This window comes from Dermacentor variabilis, chromosome 4 (genome assembly GCF_050947875.1).
Source record: "Dermacentor variabilis isolate Ectoservices chromosome 4, ASM5094787v1, whole genome shotgun sequence".
Taxonomy (NCBI): Eukaryota; Metazoa; Arthropoda; class Arachnida; order Ixodida; family Ixodidae; genus Dermacentor; species Dermacentor variabilis.
This window is the reverse complement of record NC_134571.1, coordinates 165,712,606-165,735,681: the sequence shown is the minus strand read 5'-3', so window position 1 is coordinate 165,735,681 and position 23,076 is coordinate 165,712,606. Positions and strand designations below refer to the sequence as shown.

Sequence of the window (23,076 nt, the reverse complement as noted above, 5' to 3'; positions counted from 1 at the left end):
TGTTTTCGCTAGTACTTTGATGTGTTTAGCTGGGCCGAGGCTGTCAGCAACAGATGTGAGCATCATTGATGTTTGAAAAGTTCACAAGGGCTTCTTTCGCATGGTTAAAACCGGCAGCTAAAATAATAAGCGGTCCCAAAATTCCGTTGCATAGCTGCGAGTGGCTTGAATCTGAGGGTGTGGCCGGCTTGAGAAGGTTATTTGTCATCATTTTCAATTACCGCCACGTCCGCAGCGTCCCGTAGGTACGGTTGTTTCAGTTGTTGCAATCGGTTGAACCCGCTGACGGAGCATCGCGGTCTTGTTGTGCTTTGGTATATACACTTCAACTGTGGAATATTGTCCATATTCCTTCCCATGGCACAATCTCCACAGAAATAGGAATGGAGCACCGCAACTATCACTATGTGGCATCTTTTGAGCTTTCTAGCTTGCTATCGCTGTTGAACGAATTCTGAAGTGCATGGTGTTAATCTGTGCGCGCTTTCGTAGTGCTGGTAGAGATGTTCCGTATAGCACTCGGTACCTACCACATGTCCCCTCATCATCGTTGCCGTCGTAGCGTAGAAAGGGCCTGGTTACGCGGTGACGTCTGCAAGGGTGACGTTATAGCCAGGCGGGTCGGCTGCCGCTATTCCTCCCTCTCCCCCGCCTGGCTCAGGTCCTCGGTCTCGACGCCAGAAGTTCGCCTCCTCGAGCACACTGCTCAAGTGCAGCTCTTGCATCTTATAAAGCCGCGCCCGGCAGTGCTGGTTCTTATTTTCCGTTCCCAAAAATTTGTTGCTGGCAGCGCGCGCTGTTGTCATCGTCTTGTACGATGCAGTGGCAGTGCCCTCTGAGCTGTTTCTTTTATTTTTGGTACCACTTTTTCGCGAGATACCTCCCCTATTTCATTTAACCCATGACAATGACTCCCAATTTAGAGTTCTTACCAAAACAACTGCTTGACGATGGCTGTTTTGGTTTATGTTCTGAGAATTATGATAACAAGCAAGGCCACAGTCACCACGCACATCGCTTTCACAAAAATACGGTATTTGCGATATCACGCAACATCAAAGTTCACAATCACACAGAACAGTTCATCTTGTTATACATTACGAGAACGCTACTAACAGCAGCACAGCCATATATGGCAATGTTTCTTACTGGTTACTCATGATCTGCACTCCGACATTCCTGCAATCCGATTATTTATTGCTCTTTTGATTCCTGAATACAATGACAAGTTGAAATGTAAATTTGCTTCGTTAGAGTGCCACTGCGGGAATAAACGCGCAGGGTAAATGATCCGCCTGGCTTCGTGAACGAGGGAGGGCTCGAAGCACACTCCATCAGAGGCTCTGCAGCGTGGTGGCGACGAACGATGACTGACCGCTGAGCAGCTGGGCTCGTCGGTGTTTATTGCGGTGTAGTGCCCAACGTTGCCTACTGAGCCTGGTAGGCCACCGAGCCTGGCGGGTCAGCGAAGATTATACCCGAGGGGGCGTCACAGGCTTGTTACACCCCCTTACCCCCCGTTAGCTTGTCGACAACAAAAAAAGACTTCTAAGTTCAATGTGCGAGGCTCTGCCTCAGTCCTAGCCGTTTCGATGGTGCCTCATACCCAGGCGAGTAACGGTCCGGTGGCCTCCGCTGTCGAGTACTCCACCTGGGCACCGGTGTTGACGAGCCGGGTGTGGCAATGCCAGGTGCTGCCTGAGCCAGCCTCGCTCCGTCCGGAGGGTCTGCAGTGGTCGGCCTTGCAAGTGATGCCGGCCTTGACCTCGACCCAACGGGCGCCGCATCACTGGCAACACTTGCGGCCTCCGAGGTGGGCGGGGCTCCGCTCTAAGCGACTGGTGTTGCCGCTAGTCCTCCTGCAGGGTGGAACTCCGAAGTGGCAGTCGAGGGTGCTGGCCAGGTCCCGAGTCGAGGCCTAACATGGTCGGCGTGTCTGTACCACGTGGCCCCGTCTGGCAAGCGAACGAGCAGCGATGAGGCGCTGGCAGGAGACACCACCTGTCCCTCGGACCAGGGTGGGCCAGGACGTTCCTGGCAAAAACTGGAGCTCCCGACTCTAGCAAAGACCCTGGACGGGACCCTTGGCCAGCAGCCAGACTCTGCTTCAGATTCTTCAGGAGCACTGTGGATCGGAGGTCCGGATGCAAGACGTGCAAGGGTGTCTTGACCATCCGACCCAGCAGGAGCTCATAGGGGGCACGGCCAGTGACATCGCGGGGCGTGGTTCGGTACTGACATAGTATCCGGGCAATCTGCGTCTGGAAATCCCCAGTCTGGCTCTTCTTGAGCATGTCCTTGACAGTTTGTCCCAACCGCTCGGCTGCACCATTTGAAGCAGGGTGGTACGGCGGAACCATCATCCAGCGGGTTCCGTTCTTCGTCAGCCAGGCCAGGTACTCTGTGCTGGCGAAAGCAGGACCATTACGGGACACGATGACGTCTAGCGACCCCTGAGCGGCGAAGACCTGTCGTAGCGCTGCAATTGTCGCGCCTGCTGATGGAGCAATGGCAGGTAAAACCTCCACCCACTTCAAAAAGGCGTCCACCACTACGATAAATAATGGCCCTTGAAGGGCCCCCAAAATCCACATGCAGGCGGGACCATGGTCTCTGAGGGAACGGCCAGGGGGTGATTTCCACATGACGTGAGGCCCGCTGATGCTCGTGGCAGATTTGGCAGCTCTGAACCACGTGAGCGATGTCCTGGTCCAAGCCAGGCCACCAAACATGGGGCTGGGCCACCATCTTGGTCTTTTTCACGCCAGAATGACCCGCGTACAGGAACTACAGAACCTTGGACCGGAGGCTTTGTGGGATCACCACCCTGGAACCCCACACTGGGCAGCCCTGCTGCAAGCTCAGCTTAGCGGTCTTGAAGCTATAGGCCTGCTGAACCAATTCCTCCCCACGCGGCACCGCCTTCTCCACCTGAGGCAGGACTGGGTCCCGGCTGGTCGCTTGTCATACCGCAGATCTGGGGAGCACCTCCGGGTACGCAAGCTCGAGCATGAACACTTCAGCAGGTTCTGTAACAGCATCAGGCACCTCTGGCAGGGGCAGGCGGCTCAGGGCATCAGCAGGTCTCAGGTCCTTTCCCGGACGGTAAGCCACCTAGTAACTGTAAGCTGCCAGCATCAAGGCCCAGCCTACCATTCGAGGCGATGCCTGCACGGGAACTGCCTTGTCAGGCCCTAGCAGGCCCAACAGCGTCTTGTGGTCCGTGACCGCCTCGAACTTCCGGCCCCACAGATAGTGGTGGAAGCATTAGACACCAAACAAGAGGGCCAGGCTTTCCTTGTCCAGCTGGCTGTAGCGTTGCTCGGCAGCCTGAAGCCGACGAGAAGCAAACAACACAGGGCGTTCCTGGCCATCCTTGTCTTTGTGCGCCAGGACGGCTCCCACGCCGTATAGCGACGCATCTATGGTCAGGACTACAGGCGTGGCAGGATCGAAGTGTACCAGCACTGGAGTCTTGGTCATTAGCTCCTTGCTGCTCTGGAAGGCCCGGTCTTGCTCCTTCTTCCAGACTAATTGCTGATCGTCTCGAAACAGAACATGGAGCGGCTGTAGGGGCTCCGACAGGTTTAGCAGGAAACTCCTGTAAAAGTTGATGAGGCCGAGGTTGTTCTTGTTCTAGTGCTTAGGCGCCTTGAGCACGGCATCAACTTTGCGGGGAGCCGGGGCTAGGCCAGCCTGGGAAATGACATGTCCCAAGTACTCAAAACTGGGGGCCAGAAAAATGCAATTTCCAGCTTGAGCTTGAGACCGGCATCCTGCAGTCCTGCCAGGGCATTGTGAAGGTTCTTCAGGTGGTCCCCGTCGTCTCTGCCAGCAATCAGGATGTCGTCCAAGTACACCGCCACGTGCCTCATGCCCCTGAAGAGATTGTCCATCTGGCTCTAAAATATGGCTGGGGCTGAGGCCCCCCCAAACGGTAAGCGCGTGTACTGGAAGAGCCCCAAAGTTGTCGATATTGTGACACACTTCCGGTTGGCATCCTGGAGCACCAGCAGCTGGTAAGCATCTCTGTGGTCGAGCTTGGTAAACTTCTGTCCACCGGACAACACTGACCAGATATCTTCAATCCGGGACAACTGGTACCTCTCGGCGGTAGCGACTGGGTTGATTGTGACCTTGAAATTCCCGCAGATCTTGGCACTGCCGTCTCGCTTGAGCACTGGTACGATGGCAGCCCTTTCAGACGGCCCACTCAGGCGTCTTGACGGGCACCAGGATGCCCTCTCGCTGTAACCGTTGGACCTCCTGGATGGCCCCGTCCTTCAGGGCGAACGGCAGTGGGCGAGGCTCGAAAAAAAGTGGCCGGGCTCCCTCAGGTACGTAGATGCCAGCCGTCGTGCCGGCGAATGTGCCCAACCCTGGCTGCAACAGGACTTTAACTCGATGAGGAGGCTGGGGACGTGTTTCACCGTATGCAGGCTCGTTTCTTGGTACTCTGGCAGACGAACGTCCAGTGCATGAATCCAGTTTCGGCTCAGCAGCGTCGGCGACGACCTCTTGGTTAAGTAAAAGGGAAGTGTTGCCCCCCTGTCGCCAATGCGAACGCAGACCTGGGCCTGACCCTGGACCTGGGAGAGCTGCCAGGCGTAGCTGCGCAGCATCACACTCGAAGCCTCAACGGACACGCCGGGGAAAGTACGCCTGAAGAGTTCCCTGGCCATGACCAACACGCTGGCCCCTGCGTCCAGCTTCATGGAACTGGGGTGCCCTTAGATTACGACGGTCAGCATGTGTGCCACATGTCGCAAATTGGCGGGTGCTCGGCCATGACGTGGAGCCTGGCCACGGAAGAACTTGAGCCTGCTGCCGCATGCCCCCGCCGCGTTGCCTTACGACTGCTACCCTGGCGACGGGCTTGTGTGGTACCTGGGCTTGAACCAGGCTGCTGCGGCTGTTTGCTGTTCGTCCTGCCCCTTCAGCATACCCATGCCAGGTGCCCAGTTTATCCGTACGTGAAGCATTATGCTTGAGAGAATTGGCACTGTGAGAGAGAGTGGGCACCACCACAGCGACCGCAGATACTGCCCTGGGTCGCCAACATTTTTACTGCCACTTCCGCCGACGGTGAGCCAGTCGCACGTGCAATCTCGCCGGCGTCCTTGGCGGCAGCTTCCATTGCCAGCGCTGCCTTCACGGCGTCGTCCAGCGAGCGGTCGGGAAGCTCCAGGTGTCGCGTCTGCATGGCGGGTTGTTGATGACCAGACGAAACGGTCCCGGAGCAGCGAGTCTAGCTGGTCCGCGAAAACGCAGGCACCCGCTAATTTTCGTAGCGCAGCAACGAACTGCCCGAGGGTCTCTCCTTCCCGGCGGCTCCGGTTGTTGAAGCGGAAACGCTCCATTAGTGTGGACGGTGCTGCGCTGAAATACGAGCGCAGTATGGCGAGCAGCTCACCCAGCCTCTAAACGTGCAGCGTGGCTGGCTTGAGAAGGTCGAGCAGGAGACCGAAGACGCGGATCCCACAGCTGGCCAGGAAAATGTCCCCTGTTTGGCCTCGGGTGTGTCGTTTGCCCGGAAGAACACGTGGACTTGTGCCTCGTAAATTGTCCAGGTAGACCCATCTCGCTCGAACGGCTCAAGCCTTCGGAACAGCAGCATGCCAGCAGCAACGGGGGGCGGTTTTCGCCGCTCGGGGCGGCACGGGACGCTCCGTGTCTACTCGTCGCCAGTACCACGATCCGCCCGGGTTCGTGAACGAGGGAGGACTCGAGGCACCCTCCGTTAGACAGATGATCCGCACTGTGGTGGTGACTAACGATGACTCACCGCCGAGCCACTGGGCTCGTCGGTGTTTGTTGCGATGCGGTGACCAACGTTGCGTACTGAGCCTGGCAGGCCACTGAGCCTGGCGGGCCAACGAAGATTATACCCGAGGGTGCGTCACATGCTTGTTACATCAGCAGCACCAATTTATTCTAATCATTCTTTCACGCTAGCGCAAAGCTTGGCCAATGATGATAACAAAGACGTTTTCAATGCAGCGCAATGGTAGCAAGCACTATACTTTAAACTGTGTAAAGCTCGTCGACATGAAATTCTCGCATGACCTACACGTTCATAATTTGGCCTCTATGAACGTTAACATTAGAATTAGTTATAATTAGAATTTCAATGTACATCAATTTATATTTCAATTATATTTATTTCAATTTATATATACGCATTTCAATGTACCAATGTACTGTTTCATACTACACCAATGTGTGCCGTTTTATTTTTCGTTTTTTCCTTCATTATGTAGCGCTTTTTTGCAGCTTTTCATGTTTGTAGGTTTTTTTTAACATTGGTCTATCACGCAGTTGACAAACTTTTTATTTCTATAGTTACCTATTCTCACTGTTATCGACAAGTCATTGCTGCGTTAGTATTTATTATTTGTTTGTGGTTTTTATGTTGCCATGAGAAAAAAGTGTTTCCGTTTCTTCTATATTGTACTCCGGGAAGCTGGGAACTAGTCAAGCTGACTTGTCAGCTTTTTTTTCTCGCACTCCCTCACTTCATGAGTGAAATAAAGATTATTATTATTATTATTATTATTATTATTATTATTATTATTATTATTATTATTATTAATTAGCGGTGGCGTAGAGGTAGAACACCCGCCTCGCGTGCAAGAGGTCCGTGGTTCAAATCCCGGTGCCGGCAATTTTCCAATGGATTAAAAAAAATCCGCGTGTTGATAAAATTGCACAAACAGGCCTGAAGTGTGGCCTGATCCCGGTGACCAAAACCGCTAACGCACTCCCTCACCAGAGCAGGATTGGCCACCCTGGTGCACTACTTGGCCACAACCTCCTATATGAACACAACAATCAAACCGCGGCCCTCAGTCCCCAGCAGCTGCGAAGCAACTGACCACGGCGGCGGTCAGACCTGCGACGCAGCAGAGGGTGTTAAGAATCACTGGCTCCGGACAGGCCGCCATTGGAATATGAACCTGGCACCGTTTGACGCTAGATCGTTATCTAGTGAGGCGAGTCTAGCAGTGCTATTGGAGGAATTAGAGCGCAATAAATGGGATATAATCGGGCTCAGTGAAGTTAGGAGGCCAAAAGCAGCATATACAGTGCTAAAAAGCGGGCACGTCCTGTGCTACCGGGGCTTAGCGGAGAGAACTAGGAGTCGGATTCCTGATTAATAGGAATATAGCTGGTAACATACAGGAATTCTATAGCATTAACGAGAGGGTGGCAGGTCTTGTTGTTAAACTTAATAAGAGGTACAAAATGAAGAGTGTACAGGTCTACGCTCCTACATCCAGTCATGATGACCAGGAAGTCGAAAGCTTCTATGAAGACGTGGAATCGGCGATGGGTAGAGTGAAAACTAAATACACTATACTAATGGGCGACTTTAATGCCAAGGTAGGCAAGAAGTAGGCTGGAGACAAGGCAGTGGGGGGATATAGCATAGGCACTAGGAATAGCAGGGGAGAGTTATTAGCACAGTTTGCGAAAGAGAATAATATGAACATAATGAATACCTTCTTCCGCAAGCGGGATAGCCGAAAGTGGACGTGGAGGAGCCCGAACGGCGAGCCTAGAAATTAAATAGACCTAATACTCTGCGCTAACCCTGGCATCATACAAGATGAGGACGTGCTCGGCAAGGTGCGCTGCAGTGACTACAGGATGGCATGAACTCGAATTAGCCTAGACCTGAGGAGGGGACGGAAGAAAGTGGGACATAAGAAGCCGATCAATGAGTTAGCGGTAAGAGGGAAAATAGAGAAATTCTAGATCAAGCTACAGAACAGGTATTCGGCTTTAACTCAGGAAGAGGAACTTAGTGTTGAAGCAATGAACGACAATCTTGTGGGCATCATTAAGGAGTGTGCAATGGAAGTCGGTGGTAACTCCGTTAGGCAGGATACCAGTAAACTATCGAAGGAGACGAAAGATCTGATCAAGAAACGCCAATGTATGAAAGCCTCTAACCATACAGCTAGAATATAACCGGCAGAACTTTCGAAGTTAATCAACAAGCGTAAGACAGCTGACATAAGGAAGTATAATATGGAAAGAATTGAACATGCTCTCAGGAACGGAGGAAGCCCAAAAACAGTGAAGAAGAAACTAGGAATTGGCAAGAATGAGATATATGCGTTGAGAGACAAAGCCGGCAATATCATTACTAATATGGATGAGATAGTTCAAGTGGCTGAGGAATTCTATAGAGATTTATACAGTACCAGTGGCACCTACGACGATAATGGAAGAGAAAACAGTCTCGAGGAATTCGAAATCCCAAAGGTAACGCCGGAAGAAGTAAAGAAAGCCTTGGGGGATATGGAAAGGGGTAAGGCAGCTGGGGAGGATCAGGTAACAGCAGATTTGTTGAAGGATGGTGGGCAGATTGTTCTAGAGAAACTGGCCACCCTGTATACGCAATGCCTCATGACCTCGAGCGTACCGGAATCTTGGAAGAACGCTAACATAATCCTACTCCATAAGAAAGGGGACGCCAAAGACTTGAAAAAATTATAGACCGATCAGCTTACTGTCCGTTGCCTACAAACTATTTACTAAGGTAATCGCAAATAGGATCAGGAACACCTTAGACTTCTGTCAAGCAAAGTACCTGGCAGGATTCCGTAAAGGCTACTCAACAATAGATCATATTCACACTATCAATCAGCTGATAGAGAAATGTGCGGAATATAACCAACCCTTATTTATCGCTTTCATTGATTACGAGAAAGCGTTTGATTCTGTCGAAACCTCAGCAGTCATTGAGGCATTACGGAATCAGGGTGTAGGCGAGCCGTATGTAAAAGTACTGAAAGATATCTATAGCGGCTGCACAGCCACCGTAGTCCTCCATAAAGAAAGCAACAAAATCCCAATAAAGAAAGGCGTCAGGCAGGAAGATACAATCTCTCCAATGCTATTCACAGCGTGTTTACAGGAGGTATTCAGAGACCTGGATTGAGAAGAATTGGGGATAAAAGTTGATGGAGAATACCTTAGTAACTTGCGATTCGCTGATGATATTGCCTTGCTTAGTAACTCAGGGCACCAATTGCAATGCATGCTCACTGACCTTGAGAGGCAAAGCAAAAGAGTGGGTCTAAGAATTAATCTGCAGAAAAATAAAGTAATGTTTAACAGCGTCGGAAGAGAACAGCAATTTACAATAGGCAGCGAGGCCCCGGAAGTCGTAAGGGAATATATCTACTTAGGGCAGGTAGTGACGGCGGATTCGGATCATCAGACGGAAATAATCAGAAGAATAATAATGGGCTAGGGTGCATTTGGCAGGCATTCTCAGATCATGAACAGCAAGTTGCATTATCCCTCAAGAGAAAAGTGTATAATAGCTGTGTCTTACCAGTACTCACCTACGGGCCAGAAACCTGGAGGCTTACGAAAAGGGTTCTACTCAAATTGAGGACGACGCAATGAGCTATGGAAAGAAGAATGATAGGTGTAACGTTAAGGGATAAGAAAAGAGCAGATTGGGTGAGGGAACAAACGCGAGTTAATGACATCTTAGTTGAAATCAAGAAAAAGAAACGGGGGGGGGGGGCATGGGCAGGACATAAAATGAGAAGGGAAGATAACCGATGGTCATTAAGGGTTACGGACTCGATCCCAAGGGAAGTGAAGCGTAGCAGGGGGCGGCAGAAAGTGAGGTGGGCGGATGAGATTAAGAAGTTTTCAGGGACGGCATGGCCACAATTAGTACATGAACGGGGTTGTTGGAGAGATAGGGTAGGGGCCTTGGCCCTGCAGTGGGCGTAACCAGGCTGAAGATGATGATGATGATGATGATGATGATGATGATGATGATGATGATTATACACAATAAAAATTACATTTCTAATCAAGCGTTACAGCTACCCTAAATGTCACTGATGCTTGAACGTGGGGTTGTCCCCACTCGTTCAGAAGTTTTGGTGGGTAATGCTTTATAACCCTTTTCTCACACTTAAGCTTGCAGCTAACAAATCCGTCTCTGAGAACGGCGAGAGCCTTTAGTCATGCCAAGCTTCTTTTTTCTTAATTGCTGTGTGTTTTCTGCATCATTTTTTCAATGTATTTGTGCATCCACATTTTAGTGTTGATGTTATAATATGCGCGCATGTGCACTGGGTTATACTATTTTCAGAACGGCACCTTTTATTTAGTGACGTCTTTGTTTCCTTGGGACAAACTCTTACAAACACCTCCGAGCTATTATAGTGTAGTTTACAAACAAGCGGAGTAGAAACTTGCCCAATGTTCTGAATTAACCTGAGGTGCCCCAAATAATTGACACGGAATATGAGACATTTCATCCATAATCCGTGGGCAAAGTTCAAAGTGCGCCAGTTATTAGGCGCCTTCCCAATACCTCCGTTGTTTTGTTAATTCCCGAAGGTCCGTCAGCGTTAAACTTTGCTGTGCTGTGTCCTGTTTCTTTTGAAGCCCTGCGCAATTACCTACACAAGAACTCAGTTGGCACTGTAATATTTATGCTGTGTTTTACCTGTGCGTTGCTCGCCTCTACTACCTCTATTTTGCTAAAGTGTTTTGTTGAGGTATTTGCTTGTAGAGATGCCTGGACAGACACATAATTGACGGGGGGGAGGGAGTTGTCGACTGCAAATGCGTCTGTGGTGTTGTTACAACATTTACAGAGTGCCAGAAAACACCGCGTTACGGCTAACGTGACATCTGGGCGTATCGAACACATTTTAGTATGGCATTTGTCTCTACTATGGTTATGTAAAAAGGGAGCCGTATGGCAAGCTCTTAGATTCCAAAGAAGAGCGCTCTGCAGAGGAAGCGAATACAGACTCTCAATTTCGACGATTCCAGTAATTGTGATGTAGGTTTATATGGTCCCCATGCGACAGCTTTTGTTTAATGTTAAAAAATTGATACGACATGACATAGTGGGCTGCTGCGAATGGAAATTCGGCACAGTCGTGGCTGACCGACGTAAGCAGTAGGGGAGAGAGAGAAACGAAACTTTAATGTCCGCTGGTGTGGTCGGCCAGCCCGCATGAAGCACGGCCCCACAGTGCTTAAAGGTCCGCTAATCCATGTCGCTGCGGCGCATCTGCAGCGAGCGTGGGGGCTGCCCTCTGCCGGTGCGGGTCCGTCGCGCGCAGTGTGGCCTCCCATTCCTCCAATGTGGATAGCTCCGCGCCCGGCGGAGGAGGATAAGCCGGGCACTCCATCAGGCACGTACCCAGGAAGGGGAGGGGGAGGGAGCCCCGCCACCGTTCCCGCCGCCTCTTCTCACAGAGATTTCTAAAGCGCTGACCAATCCCTCTATTCGGCAATCAACATTTTGCTGCCTTTTACAGCGTAAGCCGTATATGAATAACCTTCCGTAGTTTTTTCGGCATCAGTCAACAGATAAAATCATCGTGTGGGCCGGTCCTGGTGATTGTGCATAAAGGGTCCCAGCTCAATGGTACATACTCCTGGAGGCTTGGGAACCTGTAATGCGGGAGCTTGGGAACCTGGGGGCTTGGGAACCTCTAGAGAGAGAGGAAACAGTCCCCTGAAAGTGCGTGAACTTCCGAAGGAATAATAACGATACCATTATTACTCAAAGCAGTACGGGGCCGACATTGCGGCCTATTCGGACTTCCTCGTCTTCGACTTCTAGAAAATTGTCATTTTGGGTAATTCTATTTTGCAGCCATCTTAGAAAGCAATGCGTTCTTGGCTCAGTTCAAGAGAAAAAGCTTTTTTTCGGCGTCTAAGACTATAGAGCAATTCTGAGTGTAACATAGGAAGATTTGAATTTAAATTTCAATAATTAGATGATATTATATTTACGATACCGTAAAAACCAAAAGCAGTTAAGATATTCGGCGTTGATTTTATTTTATTTTCTAGGACGGAGATTCGAATCTATGGAGAGTTCTATCAATGTAATGACACATATGAAATGGAAAAGGGCCAGCGGAAACACCCAAATTGTGTTAGACTTACCCCAAAAGGTAAAAACTTCTGCTTGAATATTTCAATTTGATTCCTCCAGAATCTCTGGCTTCCTTTGGTTCTTGAATTTTGTCGAGGCGGAGGACGTCACACAGAAAAACTGTCCGAATGAAAGAAATTGCGTCGTAGTTTGTACTGCATATGCCTGAAAATTCGGAAAGAGACAGACAATTATTGCTCACTTTGAAACAATTCCTGACCAAAATTCGTAGCACCTTTCACGTTGCGGTACAATCCGAAGGCAACATCTGGTGTCAAAGAACAATGCTACGTGCTAGGGTTCTGCATAATTTAATATGCCAAATGGCCCAAATGTTCTGCTGACCGTTTCGGTTTCGATTTTATCAGGGAGTTCAATACATGAATTGCTTTCTTTCCTAAGGGATATTAGTTTGGCCTTACTGCCTGTAATATTAGCGCTGTCAAATAGTGATAAGTTGAAGTTAGTTGTGCATAGTCATTGTAAGAAAGCAAACAGAATTATTCATACAAATTGTGGATAGCGCACAAATAAAACACATAATTGAACTTGGTTGTATAGGTATTCTCAAGGCTAGATTGCGCCGCTCATCTTACGCCAAACATAGCAGGTATTACAACGTATTGCATTGCGAACAAGCCTGACAAACATCATAATTGGAGTATTGATCGGAAATTGCCATATGGCCCATTGACCGCAAGAGCCGGAGCCTTTAGCAGCGAAAGGACACTTAAATTCTCATTGGCTGCGATGCCACGTCATGAGCGCGCCTCGACGGGGAAGAGTGGGCGAATCGGAACACTTCCTGTTCCATTAGTGGGCCAGGTGTTGCGTGAGGGTAGCGGGCGTCGCCGCGACGCCAAGTAAACAGCGTACGGCTACGCGACGCGGCGGGGCGATACGGGTGGCCGTCGGCGAGATAATCGTGTGACGCGCGGCGTGCGGCTGTCAGCGCTTCGCTCTCAGTAGAGTGTTTTAGTTCGGCGTTCTTACGCTCCGCTCAGCAGGTGAGCGGGGCGGAAGCGCGAATGCGCATGCGCCCTCCCCTTAGCCGCCAGCGGCCTAGCGGTGCGACAAACACGGTCCGCTTACTAGCTGCCTGAGCGGTGCGTGCTGCGCAGCGCGTTGGCTAGCGTTGGCGTCAGAAAGGATTGGATCGGATACAAATGCAAGCTCGCTGGCTGCACGTGGCGTTCCCCAAGACGGGGCTTTATTTTCCACTCGATAAAATGGACCGGTAACTCATTAAAAGCGTACGTCTAGGTAATTCATGGACAGATAAGTTATATATATATATATATATATATATATATATATATATATATATATATATATCTGAACCACGACAACGATGGTCTGAAGAAACGTCTACGGGAGTAACGCGATAGTTCACGGGGGATGTTTGTTCATTAATAATGTAGGGTCCAAGGAAGCGGGATTCGAACTTTTCACGCAAACCAGGTGTACGAATGGGCGTCCAAAGGAGCACTTCCTCTCCAGGACGAAAGGAGACGTCGCGACGAGAGATGTCGTAACGTTGCTTGCGATCTAGCTGACTGATTTGTGTTGAAGCGAGTATGTTGACGGCATTCCTAAAGTCTCGAGACGAACTGTTCGGGTATACTGGCCGAGGTGTTAGTTCGGGCATTGAAGAAAGCGGCGTCGATGGTGAGTGTTGGTGAACGGCCGTACACTAGGCAGAAAGGTGAGTACCCCGTAGTTCGTTGGATTGCGGTGTTGTGAGCAAAAGTCACGAAAGGTAAAAGTTTGCCCCAGTTGTCGTGGTTTGGCCCGATATACATTGATATCATATCTATTAGTGGGCGATAAAATCGCTCGGTGAAGCCATTTGTTTATGGGTGATATGCGGATGTCGTCTGATGAACTGTGCCACAAGCTCTGAGTACTTCTGCGAGCATTGTTGACATGAAAGTCGTGCCGCGGTCGCTTAACAGTACACGAAGTGCACCATGGCGCAGCACAATGGCATCCAGAAAGAAGGTGGCAATGTCGGAGGCCGAACTAGAGCGTAGAGGACTGGTCTCTGCGTAACGTGTGAGCTGGTCAACAGCTGTCACGATCCATCGATGACCTGCCGGCGTTATGGGCAGAGGGCCGACTAGGTCTATCCCAACGATGGCAAACGGTGTCTCGGGACCTGGGATGGGCTGTAAAAGCCCAGCATGAGGCGAAGTATGTCGTTTCCGCCGTTGACACTGAACGAAAAAGGCGACGTACTTGGCCACAAAGGTAGACATGCCTGGCCAAAAGAAACGGCTCCTAGCGCGGTGGTATGTTTTGTGGAAACCCAAATGGCCAGCAGATGGGTCGTTGTGAAAGGCTTCAGGGACTTGTGTGAGCATCGAACGTGGCACAATAGGTACCATCGGCGTCCGTCGGAATTGTATCTGTAGCGGTACAGCACATAGTTCTCAAACTTAAATACTAGCAGTTGTCAACGTAATCTGGCATTTGGTGCACAAGTAGTTCCGCGCAGGCATTGGATAATGTTGTTGCTATAGCGGTCAGAACGTTGGCACGAGGCGAGCTGAGTGACGCGATTGGAAGATAACGTGTGAGTAACCGATAGAGGTAAAAACAGGAGTGGGGACTTAGTCTCATCATCAAGTGGCGAGCAATGGAGAGATGTACTCGAAGATAATAGTGGCAGCGGGTAGCGAGAGAGAGCGTCGGCATCTTAATGCTTTTTCCCAGACTTGTAGACAACGTCAAAATCGTACTCTTGTAAGCGTACCACCCAGCGACCAAGTCGTCGAGACAAATTTTTGATTGACGACAACCAGCATAAGGCGTGGTGGTCGGTTATGACCGTGAAATGGTGTCCGTAAAGATATGGTCGAAATTTTTGGATTGCCCAAACTACTGCGAGACATTTCTGTTCTGTGATCGAGTAATTCTTTTCGGCAGCTGTTAGTGCGCAACTGGCATAGGCAACAACTCTCTCTGGTGAGGTGGTATCACGCTGGAGAAGTACAGCAGCGATCCGATGGCCCCTTGCGTCGGTGTGCAAAAGAGTTGGTGCGTTCTCATCGTATTGACAGAGGACAGGGTCGGTGGTTAATGCTTGCTTGAGGGCTTGAAAAGAAAGTTCGCAGTCAACTGTCCAAGGGAAAGGAGTTCCCCACGTGAGCAACTTGTGTAGCGGCGACGCCACGGCAAGAAAATGACTGATGAAGCGGCGGAAGTAGGATGCCAGGCCCAAGAAACTTCTTAATTTTTTTTATTTTCAGGGCGAGGGAAGTGAAGTACGGCAGCAACTTTTTCGGGATCTGGTCGAACCCCATCTTTGCTGATAAGGTGGCCCAACACTTTGATGTTCTTTCAGGCAAAATGGCATTTCTTTGTGTTGAGTTGGAGTCCAGCGTTGGAAATGCATGTGAAAACATTGTCCAAACGCTCAAGGTGCTGACGAAAAGTTGTAGAAAAAATAACGATGTCATCTAAATAGCACAGACAGGTCTTCCACTTAAGGCCCCGTAAAACTGTGTCGATCATGCGTTCAAATGTTGCAGGGGCACTACATGAACCGAAGGGCATGACGTTGAACTCGTAAAGGCCGTCTCGTGTTGCAAAGGCTGTCTTGTCCTCGTCCGCTTTGTGCATGGGGATTTGCCATTATCCGGATCGGAGGTCTATACTAGAGAAATATTCTGCACCCTGGAGGGAGTCAATGGCATCGTCGATTCTTGGCATTGGATATACGTCTTTGCGCGTAATCTAAGGGCTCGATAATCGACGCAAAATCGTACAGAGCCGTCTTTCTTGCGAACCACCACGACAGGAGACGACCAATAACTGGACAATGGCCTAATGTTGTCTCTTTGGAGCATGTCATCAACGTTACGCGCAATGATTATCCGTTCTGCGGAAGACACGCAATACGGGCGGCGGCGTACAATCGAACTGTCTTCGGTTTCGATGCAATGTACTGCGACGGAAGTGCGCCCCAGAAGCTTGGAGTGAACGTCAAATAAGGCTCTGTGTTTTTGCAGGAGTCGCAGAAGGTATTCTTTCTGCGCAGTGGTCAGATCTCAATTTATCGCGGCGCTAAAGCAGCGGCACCTGTGTGATAATCAGTTGTGGCAGACAAAGGTCGGGATTCGGTGTGAAGCGGTACCAGCGAAAGAGGTTCGGTGTCAGTAAAGCATGCCACAGTAGTGCCCTGGGAGAGCACAACTGGCGAAGTGGGCTTACGAACAGCGACTAACGCTCTACCGTCCTGAAACCGCACCAGGCTAGAAGTAAGGCTAAGCCCACCAGAAATGCAGTTACTGCACGGTGCAAGGAACACATCACCGTTAAGAATAGTGTCGGAAGTCATTGTCAGAATATGCTCATTGCCCGCGGGAGTGAAACAGTTGGTAAACATGACGAAACGCAGGTTATGGTCCTCGACAGCGGACGAAGATTCCTTGTCCGTCATATGAATAGTCCGCTGACGGCAAGAGATGAAAGCTGAGGCGGAGGACAGGAAGTCCCATCCCAAGGTGCACGAAGTAGGTGCACGAAGTCAGCACGGCGAACTGAATGTGGTGGAGAATGCCATCAATGAAAACGTGCGCATGGCAAAGACCGGAGGGCTGAACAAGGATGGCATTAGCACAGCGAAGGGGAGGGTCATTATACGGTGTTTTCACATTCCGCAATCGAGAACGCAAGTCAGCACTAATAACGGAAAGCGATGCACCTGTGTCAACCAAGGCTTTGATTCGGACACCTTCAACACTCACAAAAAGTACATTTGACGGGCGCTCCGGAGGAGTTTCACGTTGTCTAAAAGATGAAGCTTTCCCTCCTGGAGCTGCACCATTTAGTTTTCCGGGCGGTGATCGGAGGACGAAGTAGCCGGTCGTAGAGGGGAAGAAGAGCGCCGCATCGGTGATGGAGAGTGACGACGCGGGAAACGCAATGAACCTGCAGTGTTGAAGTCCTGTGGAGAAGGGGAACGTCGTGGATAATAATCCTAGTCAGAACGCCGACATCGTGGTACAGGGTCAGAAAGCTGATCCCTTTCAAACACGTCATAGCCACGTCTTTCGTCTTGCTGACGGCGTCGGCAAAACCTGAAAATGTGGCCACGGATGCCGCAGTAGTAACAAACCGGTCAGGTGGGCTCCATCCGTTATAAGACGGAACAGTTGGTGGTCTTGCAGTGATAGGATTCAGGGAGATGTGCGGTGCAGGTGCCTGTTGTTGTGGCTGCTGGGAGGGTGGCACTATATAGGGGCAAAGTGAGCGTACGTTGTGTATGGATAGGGTGCGGGCTCGGGATTTGCGGGCAGGTCACGGCAGCTATCTCCACCCTCACGATATGGCGTAGGCCGCCACCAGGAGGCGTCAGATGGACCTCATGAGGGTTTGACGAAGCTTGGGCATGCAGTTCATCACGGATGATGGAGCGAATCAAGGCTCGTAGCTCGCTGTCGTTGGACGCCTTGAAATCAAATGTGTCAGGGTGTAAGCGGAGCATATGAAGCTCATCGAGACGCTGACATGTACTGATGATGTCGGCGACGGTAGTGGGATTCGGCACTGCAAGACCATTGAGTGCTGCAGTCCCAATACCCTTGAGCAGATGGCGTACACGGTCACTCTCTGCCATCGAGGTGTTCACGCGGTGGCAGAGAGTGAGGGCGTCCTCGATGTACGTGGTGTATGACTCGCTCGAGTGCTGAACACCCCCAGCAAGCTTCTTCTTGGCGATATCGGAGCGGACAGACGAGTTCGCGAAAATCTAGCGTAAATGATGTTTAAAGATGCTGCAGCTGACGAAATCGAGCTCAAGATTGTAAAACAAAGTTTTCGCAACGCCGCTTAGGTAAGGCGACGTCAGCAAGTTTTGCTGATTCGTCACAGCGATTAAAGTCACTCACGTGCTCGTATAGCTCCAACCAGTCTTCAACGTCGTCACCTGGAAGCCCAGTAAACACCGGTGGGCCTTCTGAGGGGTGGTGACTGTCCAAGAAGGGGTTCCCGCAGGAGTAGGCAAGGTGGATGTCGTGGTACTTGTCTGCTGATCTTGCGACATGGTTGAGTGTAGTTGGTAGAGGCGGCGTCTCGAGTGGAGTTCCACAGATGTAGCGTAGGGGAAGCTGGCGAGACCGGGATCGAGAGGGCGAAGGAACCGGACAGCACATTCCACCACTTCTGAGACGAGGTTTAGGCAGCCAGACTCCTCTTTATTCTCTCGAGTGAGAGCCCCACCACCAGGACCCATAACGGTGATGGTGACGATGAGTATGTACAGGTGAGAATATGAAGTGTATGAATAATGCTCACAATTTTTATATATATATATATATATATATATATATATATATATATATATATATATATATATATATATATATATATATATATAAGTATTTGTTTTACTTTATAAAAGGGATTAATCGGTGTATTTATTTGCTTTTATTACCCTCAAGTTGGCCAGAGGGTGCAGCAACCACGAAAGGTCCGCTACGCTACGCTAAACGTATAATTACAACGTGAGAATCTCCCGCCGCTCGGCTGTGGCTTAGCGAGGCAACTCGGAGTGGAGCGGACCGTAAAAACACTCAACTAAAGCACTCTAGTAGCCGGCGGGCGGTCCGTGTTTCTCTCTCACTCACCAAATGGGCTTAGCTGATGTGCGCGCCTTCCGGCCTTGGGGGCCGCTGCGACTTCCTCGCTCTTTCGTAGCGCAGGACGTGGGTGCATGCGGCATCCTTCAGTGCTCAGCAATATCGACAAATGATTCCAATCGTCAACAAGCACGCTAACGTAGAAACTGTAACAAAATTATTCGCACGAATTGAATGGGGTAAAAAAGAAGATAACTTTACTCGCAGTGCACAACTCGAAGGACCGCTCAGCGGCGTCCAATAGGAGATTAGTGCTGTTGCATTCCCGTCGCATTACAACTGCTCAGGTGTCCTCCAATATTTGTTTATGCTTCGCATTTTATGTTTACTTTCGTGAGATTTATATTGTGTAGACAATCAATCATAAATGTACCCCGCTAGCAGCATCCATGCATGCTTCATCATCAGCGGCGCTGTATAAGGCAGCACTAAGACCCAATAGAAGCTTGCAATGCGGCTGAAAATGTGTTCACGGTAATTATTCTACTTTCTTAGCTGATTGTCGGTTGTATCAATAATGCTGCTTGAATCCAAACTCAGTGAATATTGCTCCTTCTGGAGTTACAGTTCAGTTCCGTCATCGCGTTGCTCGTGGACGCGCTGAACACACCTGGCTAGTCTCCTGCCGTAGCAAGATCGAAAAATTTATTAATATGTTTTTCGATGGCGGTAAGTGTGAATATAGTATTCCTAGTCACAACGCACCCCTTCACCAGCACCCATCTCAATTTGTTTGTATCGAGCGGGCAGTGACTTGGGAGAAGCTTCACAATGTCGTGGCCAACACCCCTAGCGAAACATTCAAACCGATGAAACGGAAATTCCTTGTCGGTTCGGCCTACCAAGGTGCAACAGCTCCCGCGCTAATTGATTTTGATAGCCTTATGGTTTTCAGAGTTACCCAGAGCTGCATAACTCTATCGTGTCGATGAAGTAGGCAGTTTATTCAACTGTACACTATCGCAAGGGGTATTGTCAATTACAATCAAGTTGCGCAGCTTGATATTCCCCAGAAGTCATTGATACAGTCTCTACTCAAACCGTGGCCTATAGCTTAATTTATGGTAGTTACCAGGGCCTTTCTCCACTGTAACAGTGACATTCATGAAACCTCCCTCGTTACCGGTGTGCGAAACAATCTGTGCTGAAAGTTTTGCCGCTGGCTGCGGCAAGCTTAACGAAAGGCGTTCTCTCGCCTAGCGATATTTGCGCCTTCCAAGATGCACTGCTTTGCGGGGCAGTCTTGGACTCAGATTTCATTTAGGCACTGCTAGACAGTGTAGAATCAAGTTGGTTGATCCCTCTGCCAGAAGAATCGGACATAACACGAAAGTGAATAGCGTATTCTAAGAAGTAATAGCAGGTACTTTGAATACACAAATACAAGCCCATAAATGCTCACAGTGTTATTAATTTGAGTTACTTAGCGTGGTAGAGTACTGGATTTGGCGGCAACCTCCTAAACACGAGGACGTGCGATCAAATCCCGGTCGCGGCTGCTGCATTTAGAGGGGGGCGAAATGTTAGAGCGCCCTGGTACTGGGCTTCGGGCGCAAGGTAAAAAAGCCCACGTGGTCAAAAACATTTCGGCTTCCCCGCTACGGCGTACCTCACAATGATAGCGTGGTTTTGGTGCGCAAAATTTAAGAATACAACTAAAATAAATGCAGTTCTGCTCGAATCGTGATATTTCTACGGAACAGCCGCCACAGTGTGGCTGCACAGAGGAGGAAGAAGACGACGTGTGCCTGCTTGATATAGCGTCGCCATTTTGGCCTCCATTAGCTTCCCATTAAATAAATTGTTAATAGCATTGGGCATCAGCTACACGTAACATTAACTTGTTGGAGGTGGACGTTCCCCATACCCATCATAGAGCATCGCAGCGGTCGCAACGGCGATAGTGCAACTTCGGCTCCTGCTGGCGGCACTTCATCTACGCAAGCGTCTCCGCCTGCAGCCCCAACCTACGTCGCCGTCCCCCCCCCCTCGGGATCCTGGTGTTTTCAACGGAGTCGGCAGTCCTGATGTTGACGACTGGCTGCGCTTATACGAACGTGTCAGCACCAGTCAAAAGTGGGATCCGACTATTATGCTTGCCAACGTTCTTTTCTATCTCGACGGAGCTCCACTTACATGGTTCCAGACTCACGAAGAGGAAATCTCGAGCTAGAATCTCTTCAAAGAGAAGATCCGCGACCTTTTTGGCAATCCGTTCGGTCGCCAAGTCAATGCCAAGAAAGCCGTTGCCACACTTGTACAGACGTCGACCGAGTCCTACGTGTCGTACATTCTCGACGTCTTGGCCCCTTGTGCCAAGGCTGACCCGAACATGTCTGAGGACAATAAGGCTAATCACGTCCCGAAAGGCATTGTTGACGACGACTTCAATTGACTGGTGTTTGCGAACGTCACCAGCATCGACACGATCCTCAAGGAGTGCCGCCGTCTCGAGCATGCTAAAAGCGGCCGGTTATTCCTGCACACCACGCGACTTCCCAACGCAGCTGCTACGTAATCCTGTGACGACCTCTTCCACCAGCAGTCGCGATGTGACAACTTCACCCGCATCGTTCATCGTGAGGTCGAAGCAGCACAGCCGGCGGCCCCTTCATTCCCGTCACCTGATAATTACCCGGTGACAATCTCCTTGATCCAGGCCGTCGTCCGTCAAGAGTTGTCCAACGTCGGCCTGCAATCCATTCGTTCCGTAAGCTGGGAAACTCATTCTCCACACACGTCCCCACCCCGCTCTTGTTACTCCACTTATGGGCAGCGCAACCCCTCTGAATGGCGAACCGTGGATGACAAGCCGATCTGCTTTAACTGCCCACGCATTGACATGTCGCTCGCCACTGCCGCAGCCACTGGACTTCTCCGACGCGCTATTATCCTGATTACCGCCGTCGCCCTTCTAGCGCATCCTTTTCCTTCGCCCCTTCTATGCCCGCTCCACCATCTGACTCTTCGACAACTTTGACACGACCCCGCTACTCCCGCTTGCCTTCTCCCTCCCGCTTCCAATCTCGCTCGCCCACGTTACGCCACGCTCCCTCTCCGACCTACCTGCCGCACCCCCGACCGGAAAACTAGACAGTGCAGTTTCTGGAGGTGAAGCTGCAGTGACGACTTTGGCACGAGATCCTCGCTTCCCCTTACCCACAAACAAGAATATCTTGGACGTTCTCGTTGGCAATGTTCCTGTGTGCGCGTTGATTGACACCGGGGAGCATGCGTCCATTATGAGTGCTACTCTTCGCCGTCGGCTCAAGAAAGTTTTGACGCCTGCCCCGAACCAAGTTGTACAGGCCCCCGAGGGAGGGACTGTCGCTGTTGTTGGCATGTGCTCTGCCCGACTCATCAATGCTGAGAGACACACCGTCATTCTCTTCACCGTCATCGATCATTGCCCTCACGAACTCATTTTCGGTCGGGATTTCCTTGGTAATCATTCTGCCCTCATTGACTGTTTGGCCGGCTCACTTCTCGTTAACTTGCCTATTCTTGCCGACTCTGTGGACCCGCCTCCAAGCCATTTGGGCTGCATGGATTTTATTCACCTACCGCCTCACTCTGTGACACACGTCGACTTGTCCTCACCAGCTCAACGTGACGGCAATTACGTGATCGCACCAATTCCGGCCGTTATACTTACACATGGTGTTACCGTGCCGCACACTCTGCTGACAATTACTGGCAACCGCACGTGCCTCCCCCTTGCTAATTTTGTGCAAACCGCGCAAGTTCTGCCTCAGTGGATCTCATTGGCTATAATTAACGCTTTGCAGGATAATGAGGTCGAGCCATTCACATTGGAAGATCCTTACAGATCAGCCCATACTGTCACGTCATCGCACGGTACTGACGTCAGCATTGAGAAGATGGTTTCCTCTGACCTTACACCTGCGCAAGCTGAAGCTCTTTGACGCATTCTTGAAGGCTATCGCGACATTTTTTTTACTTTGACAATCGACCCTTAGGTCAAACGTCCGTCGTGACCCATCGCATGAATACTGGCGATATGAACCCTATTCACCGACGCCCATATTATGTTTCTGCGTTGGAACGAGCTACTATCCAACAGGAAGTCAAAAAGATGCTTGCAAAGGACATTATCGAGCGTTCCTGTAGTCTCCGGGCTTCTCCTGTCGTACTTCTCAAAAAGAAGGATGGAACGTAGTGCTTTTGTGTAAATTATCGCCACCTGAGCAAAATCACACAAAATGACGTGTACTTTTTGCCACGCATTCATGACGCTCTAGACTGCCTGTACGGTGCCACCTATTTTTGTTCTATCTACTTACAGTCGGGCTACTGGCAGATATCTGTCGACGACATGGACCGAGAAAAGACTGCATTTTTTACCCCTGACGGCCTTTATCAGTTCAAGGTGATGCCTTTCGGTCTCTGTAACGCCGCCGCCACCTTCCAACGAATGATGGACTCTTTGCTTCATGGCTTCGAGTGGTCTACCTGTTCGTGCTATCTGGA

The 23,076-nt window shown here is 50.2% G+C and overlaps 1 protein-coding gene across 1 annotated transcript in view; it reads left to right on the top strand.

The window, feature by feature from the left end:
• The window catches only part of LOC142578047 (uncharacterized), a 92,724-nt gene that overhangs the window by 12,537 nt on the left and 57,111 nt on the right, over positions 1–23,076 (top strand). The window contains exon 3 of the mRNA XM_075687465.1: positions 11,857–11,960. Coding sequence (XP_075543580.1) covers positions 11,857–11,960 — 104 coding nt within the window. The remainder of the gene's footprint in view (positions 1–11,856; positions 11,961–23,076) is intronic.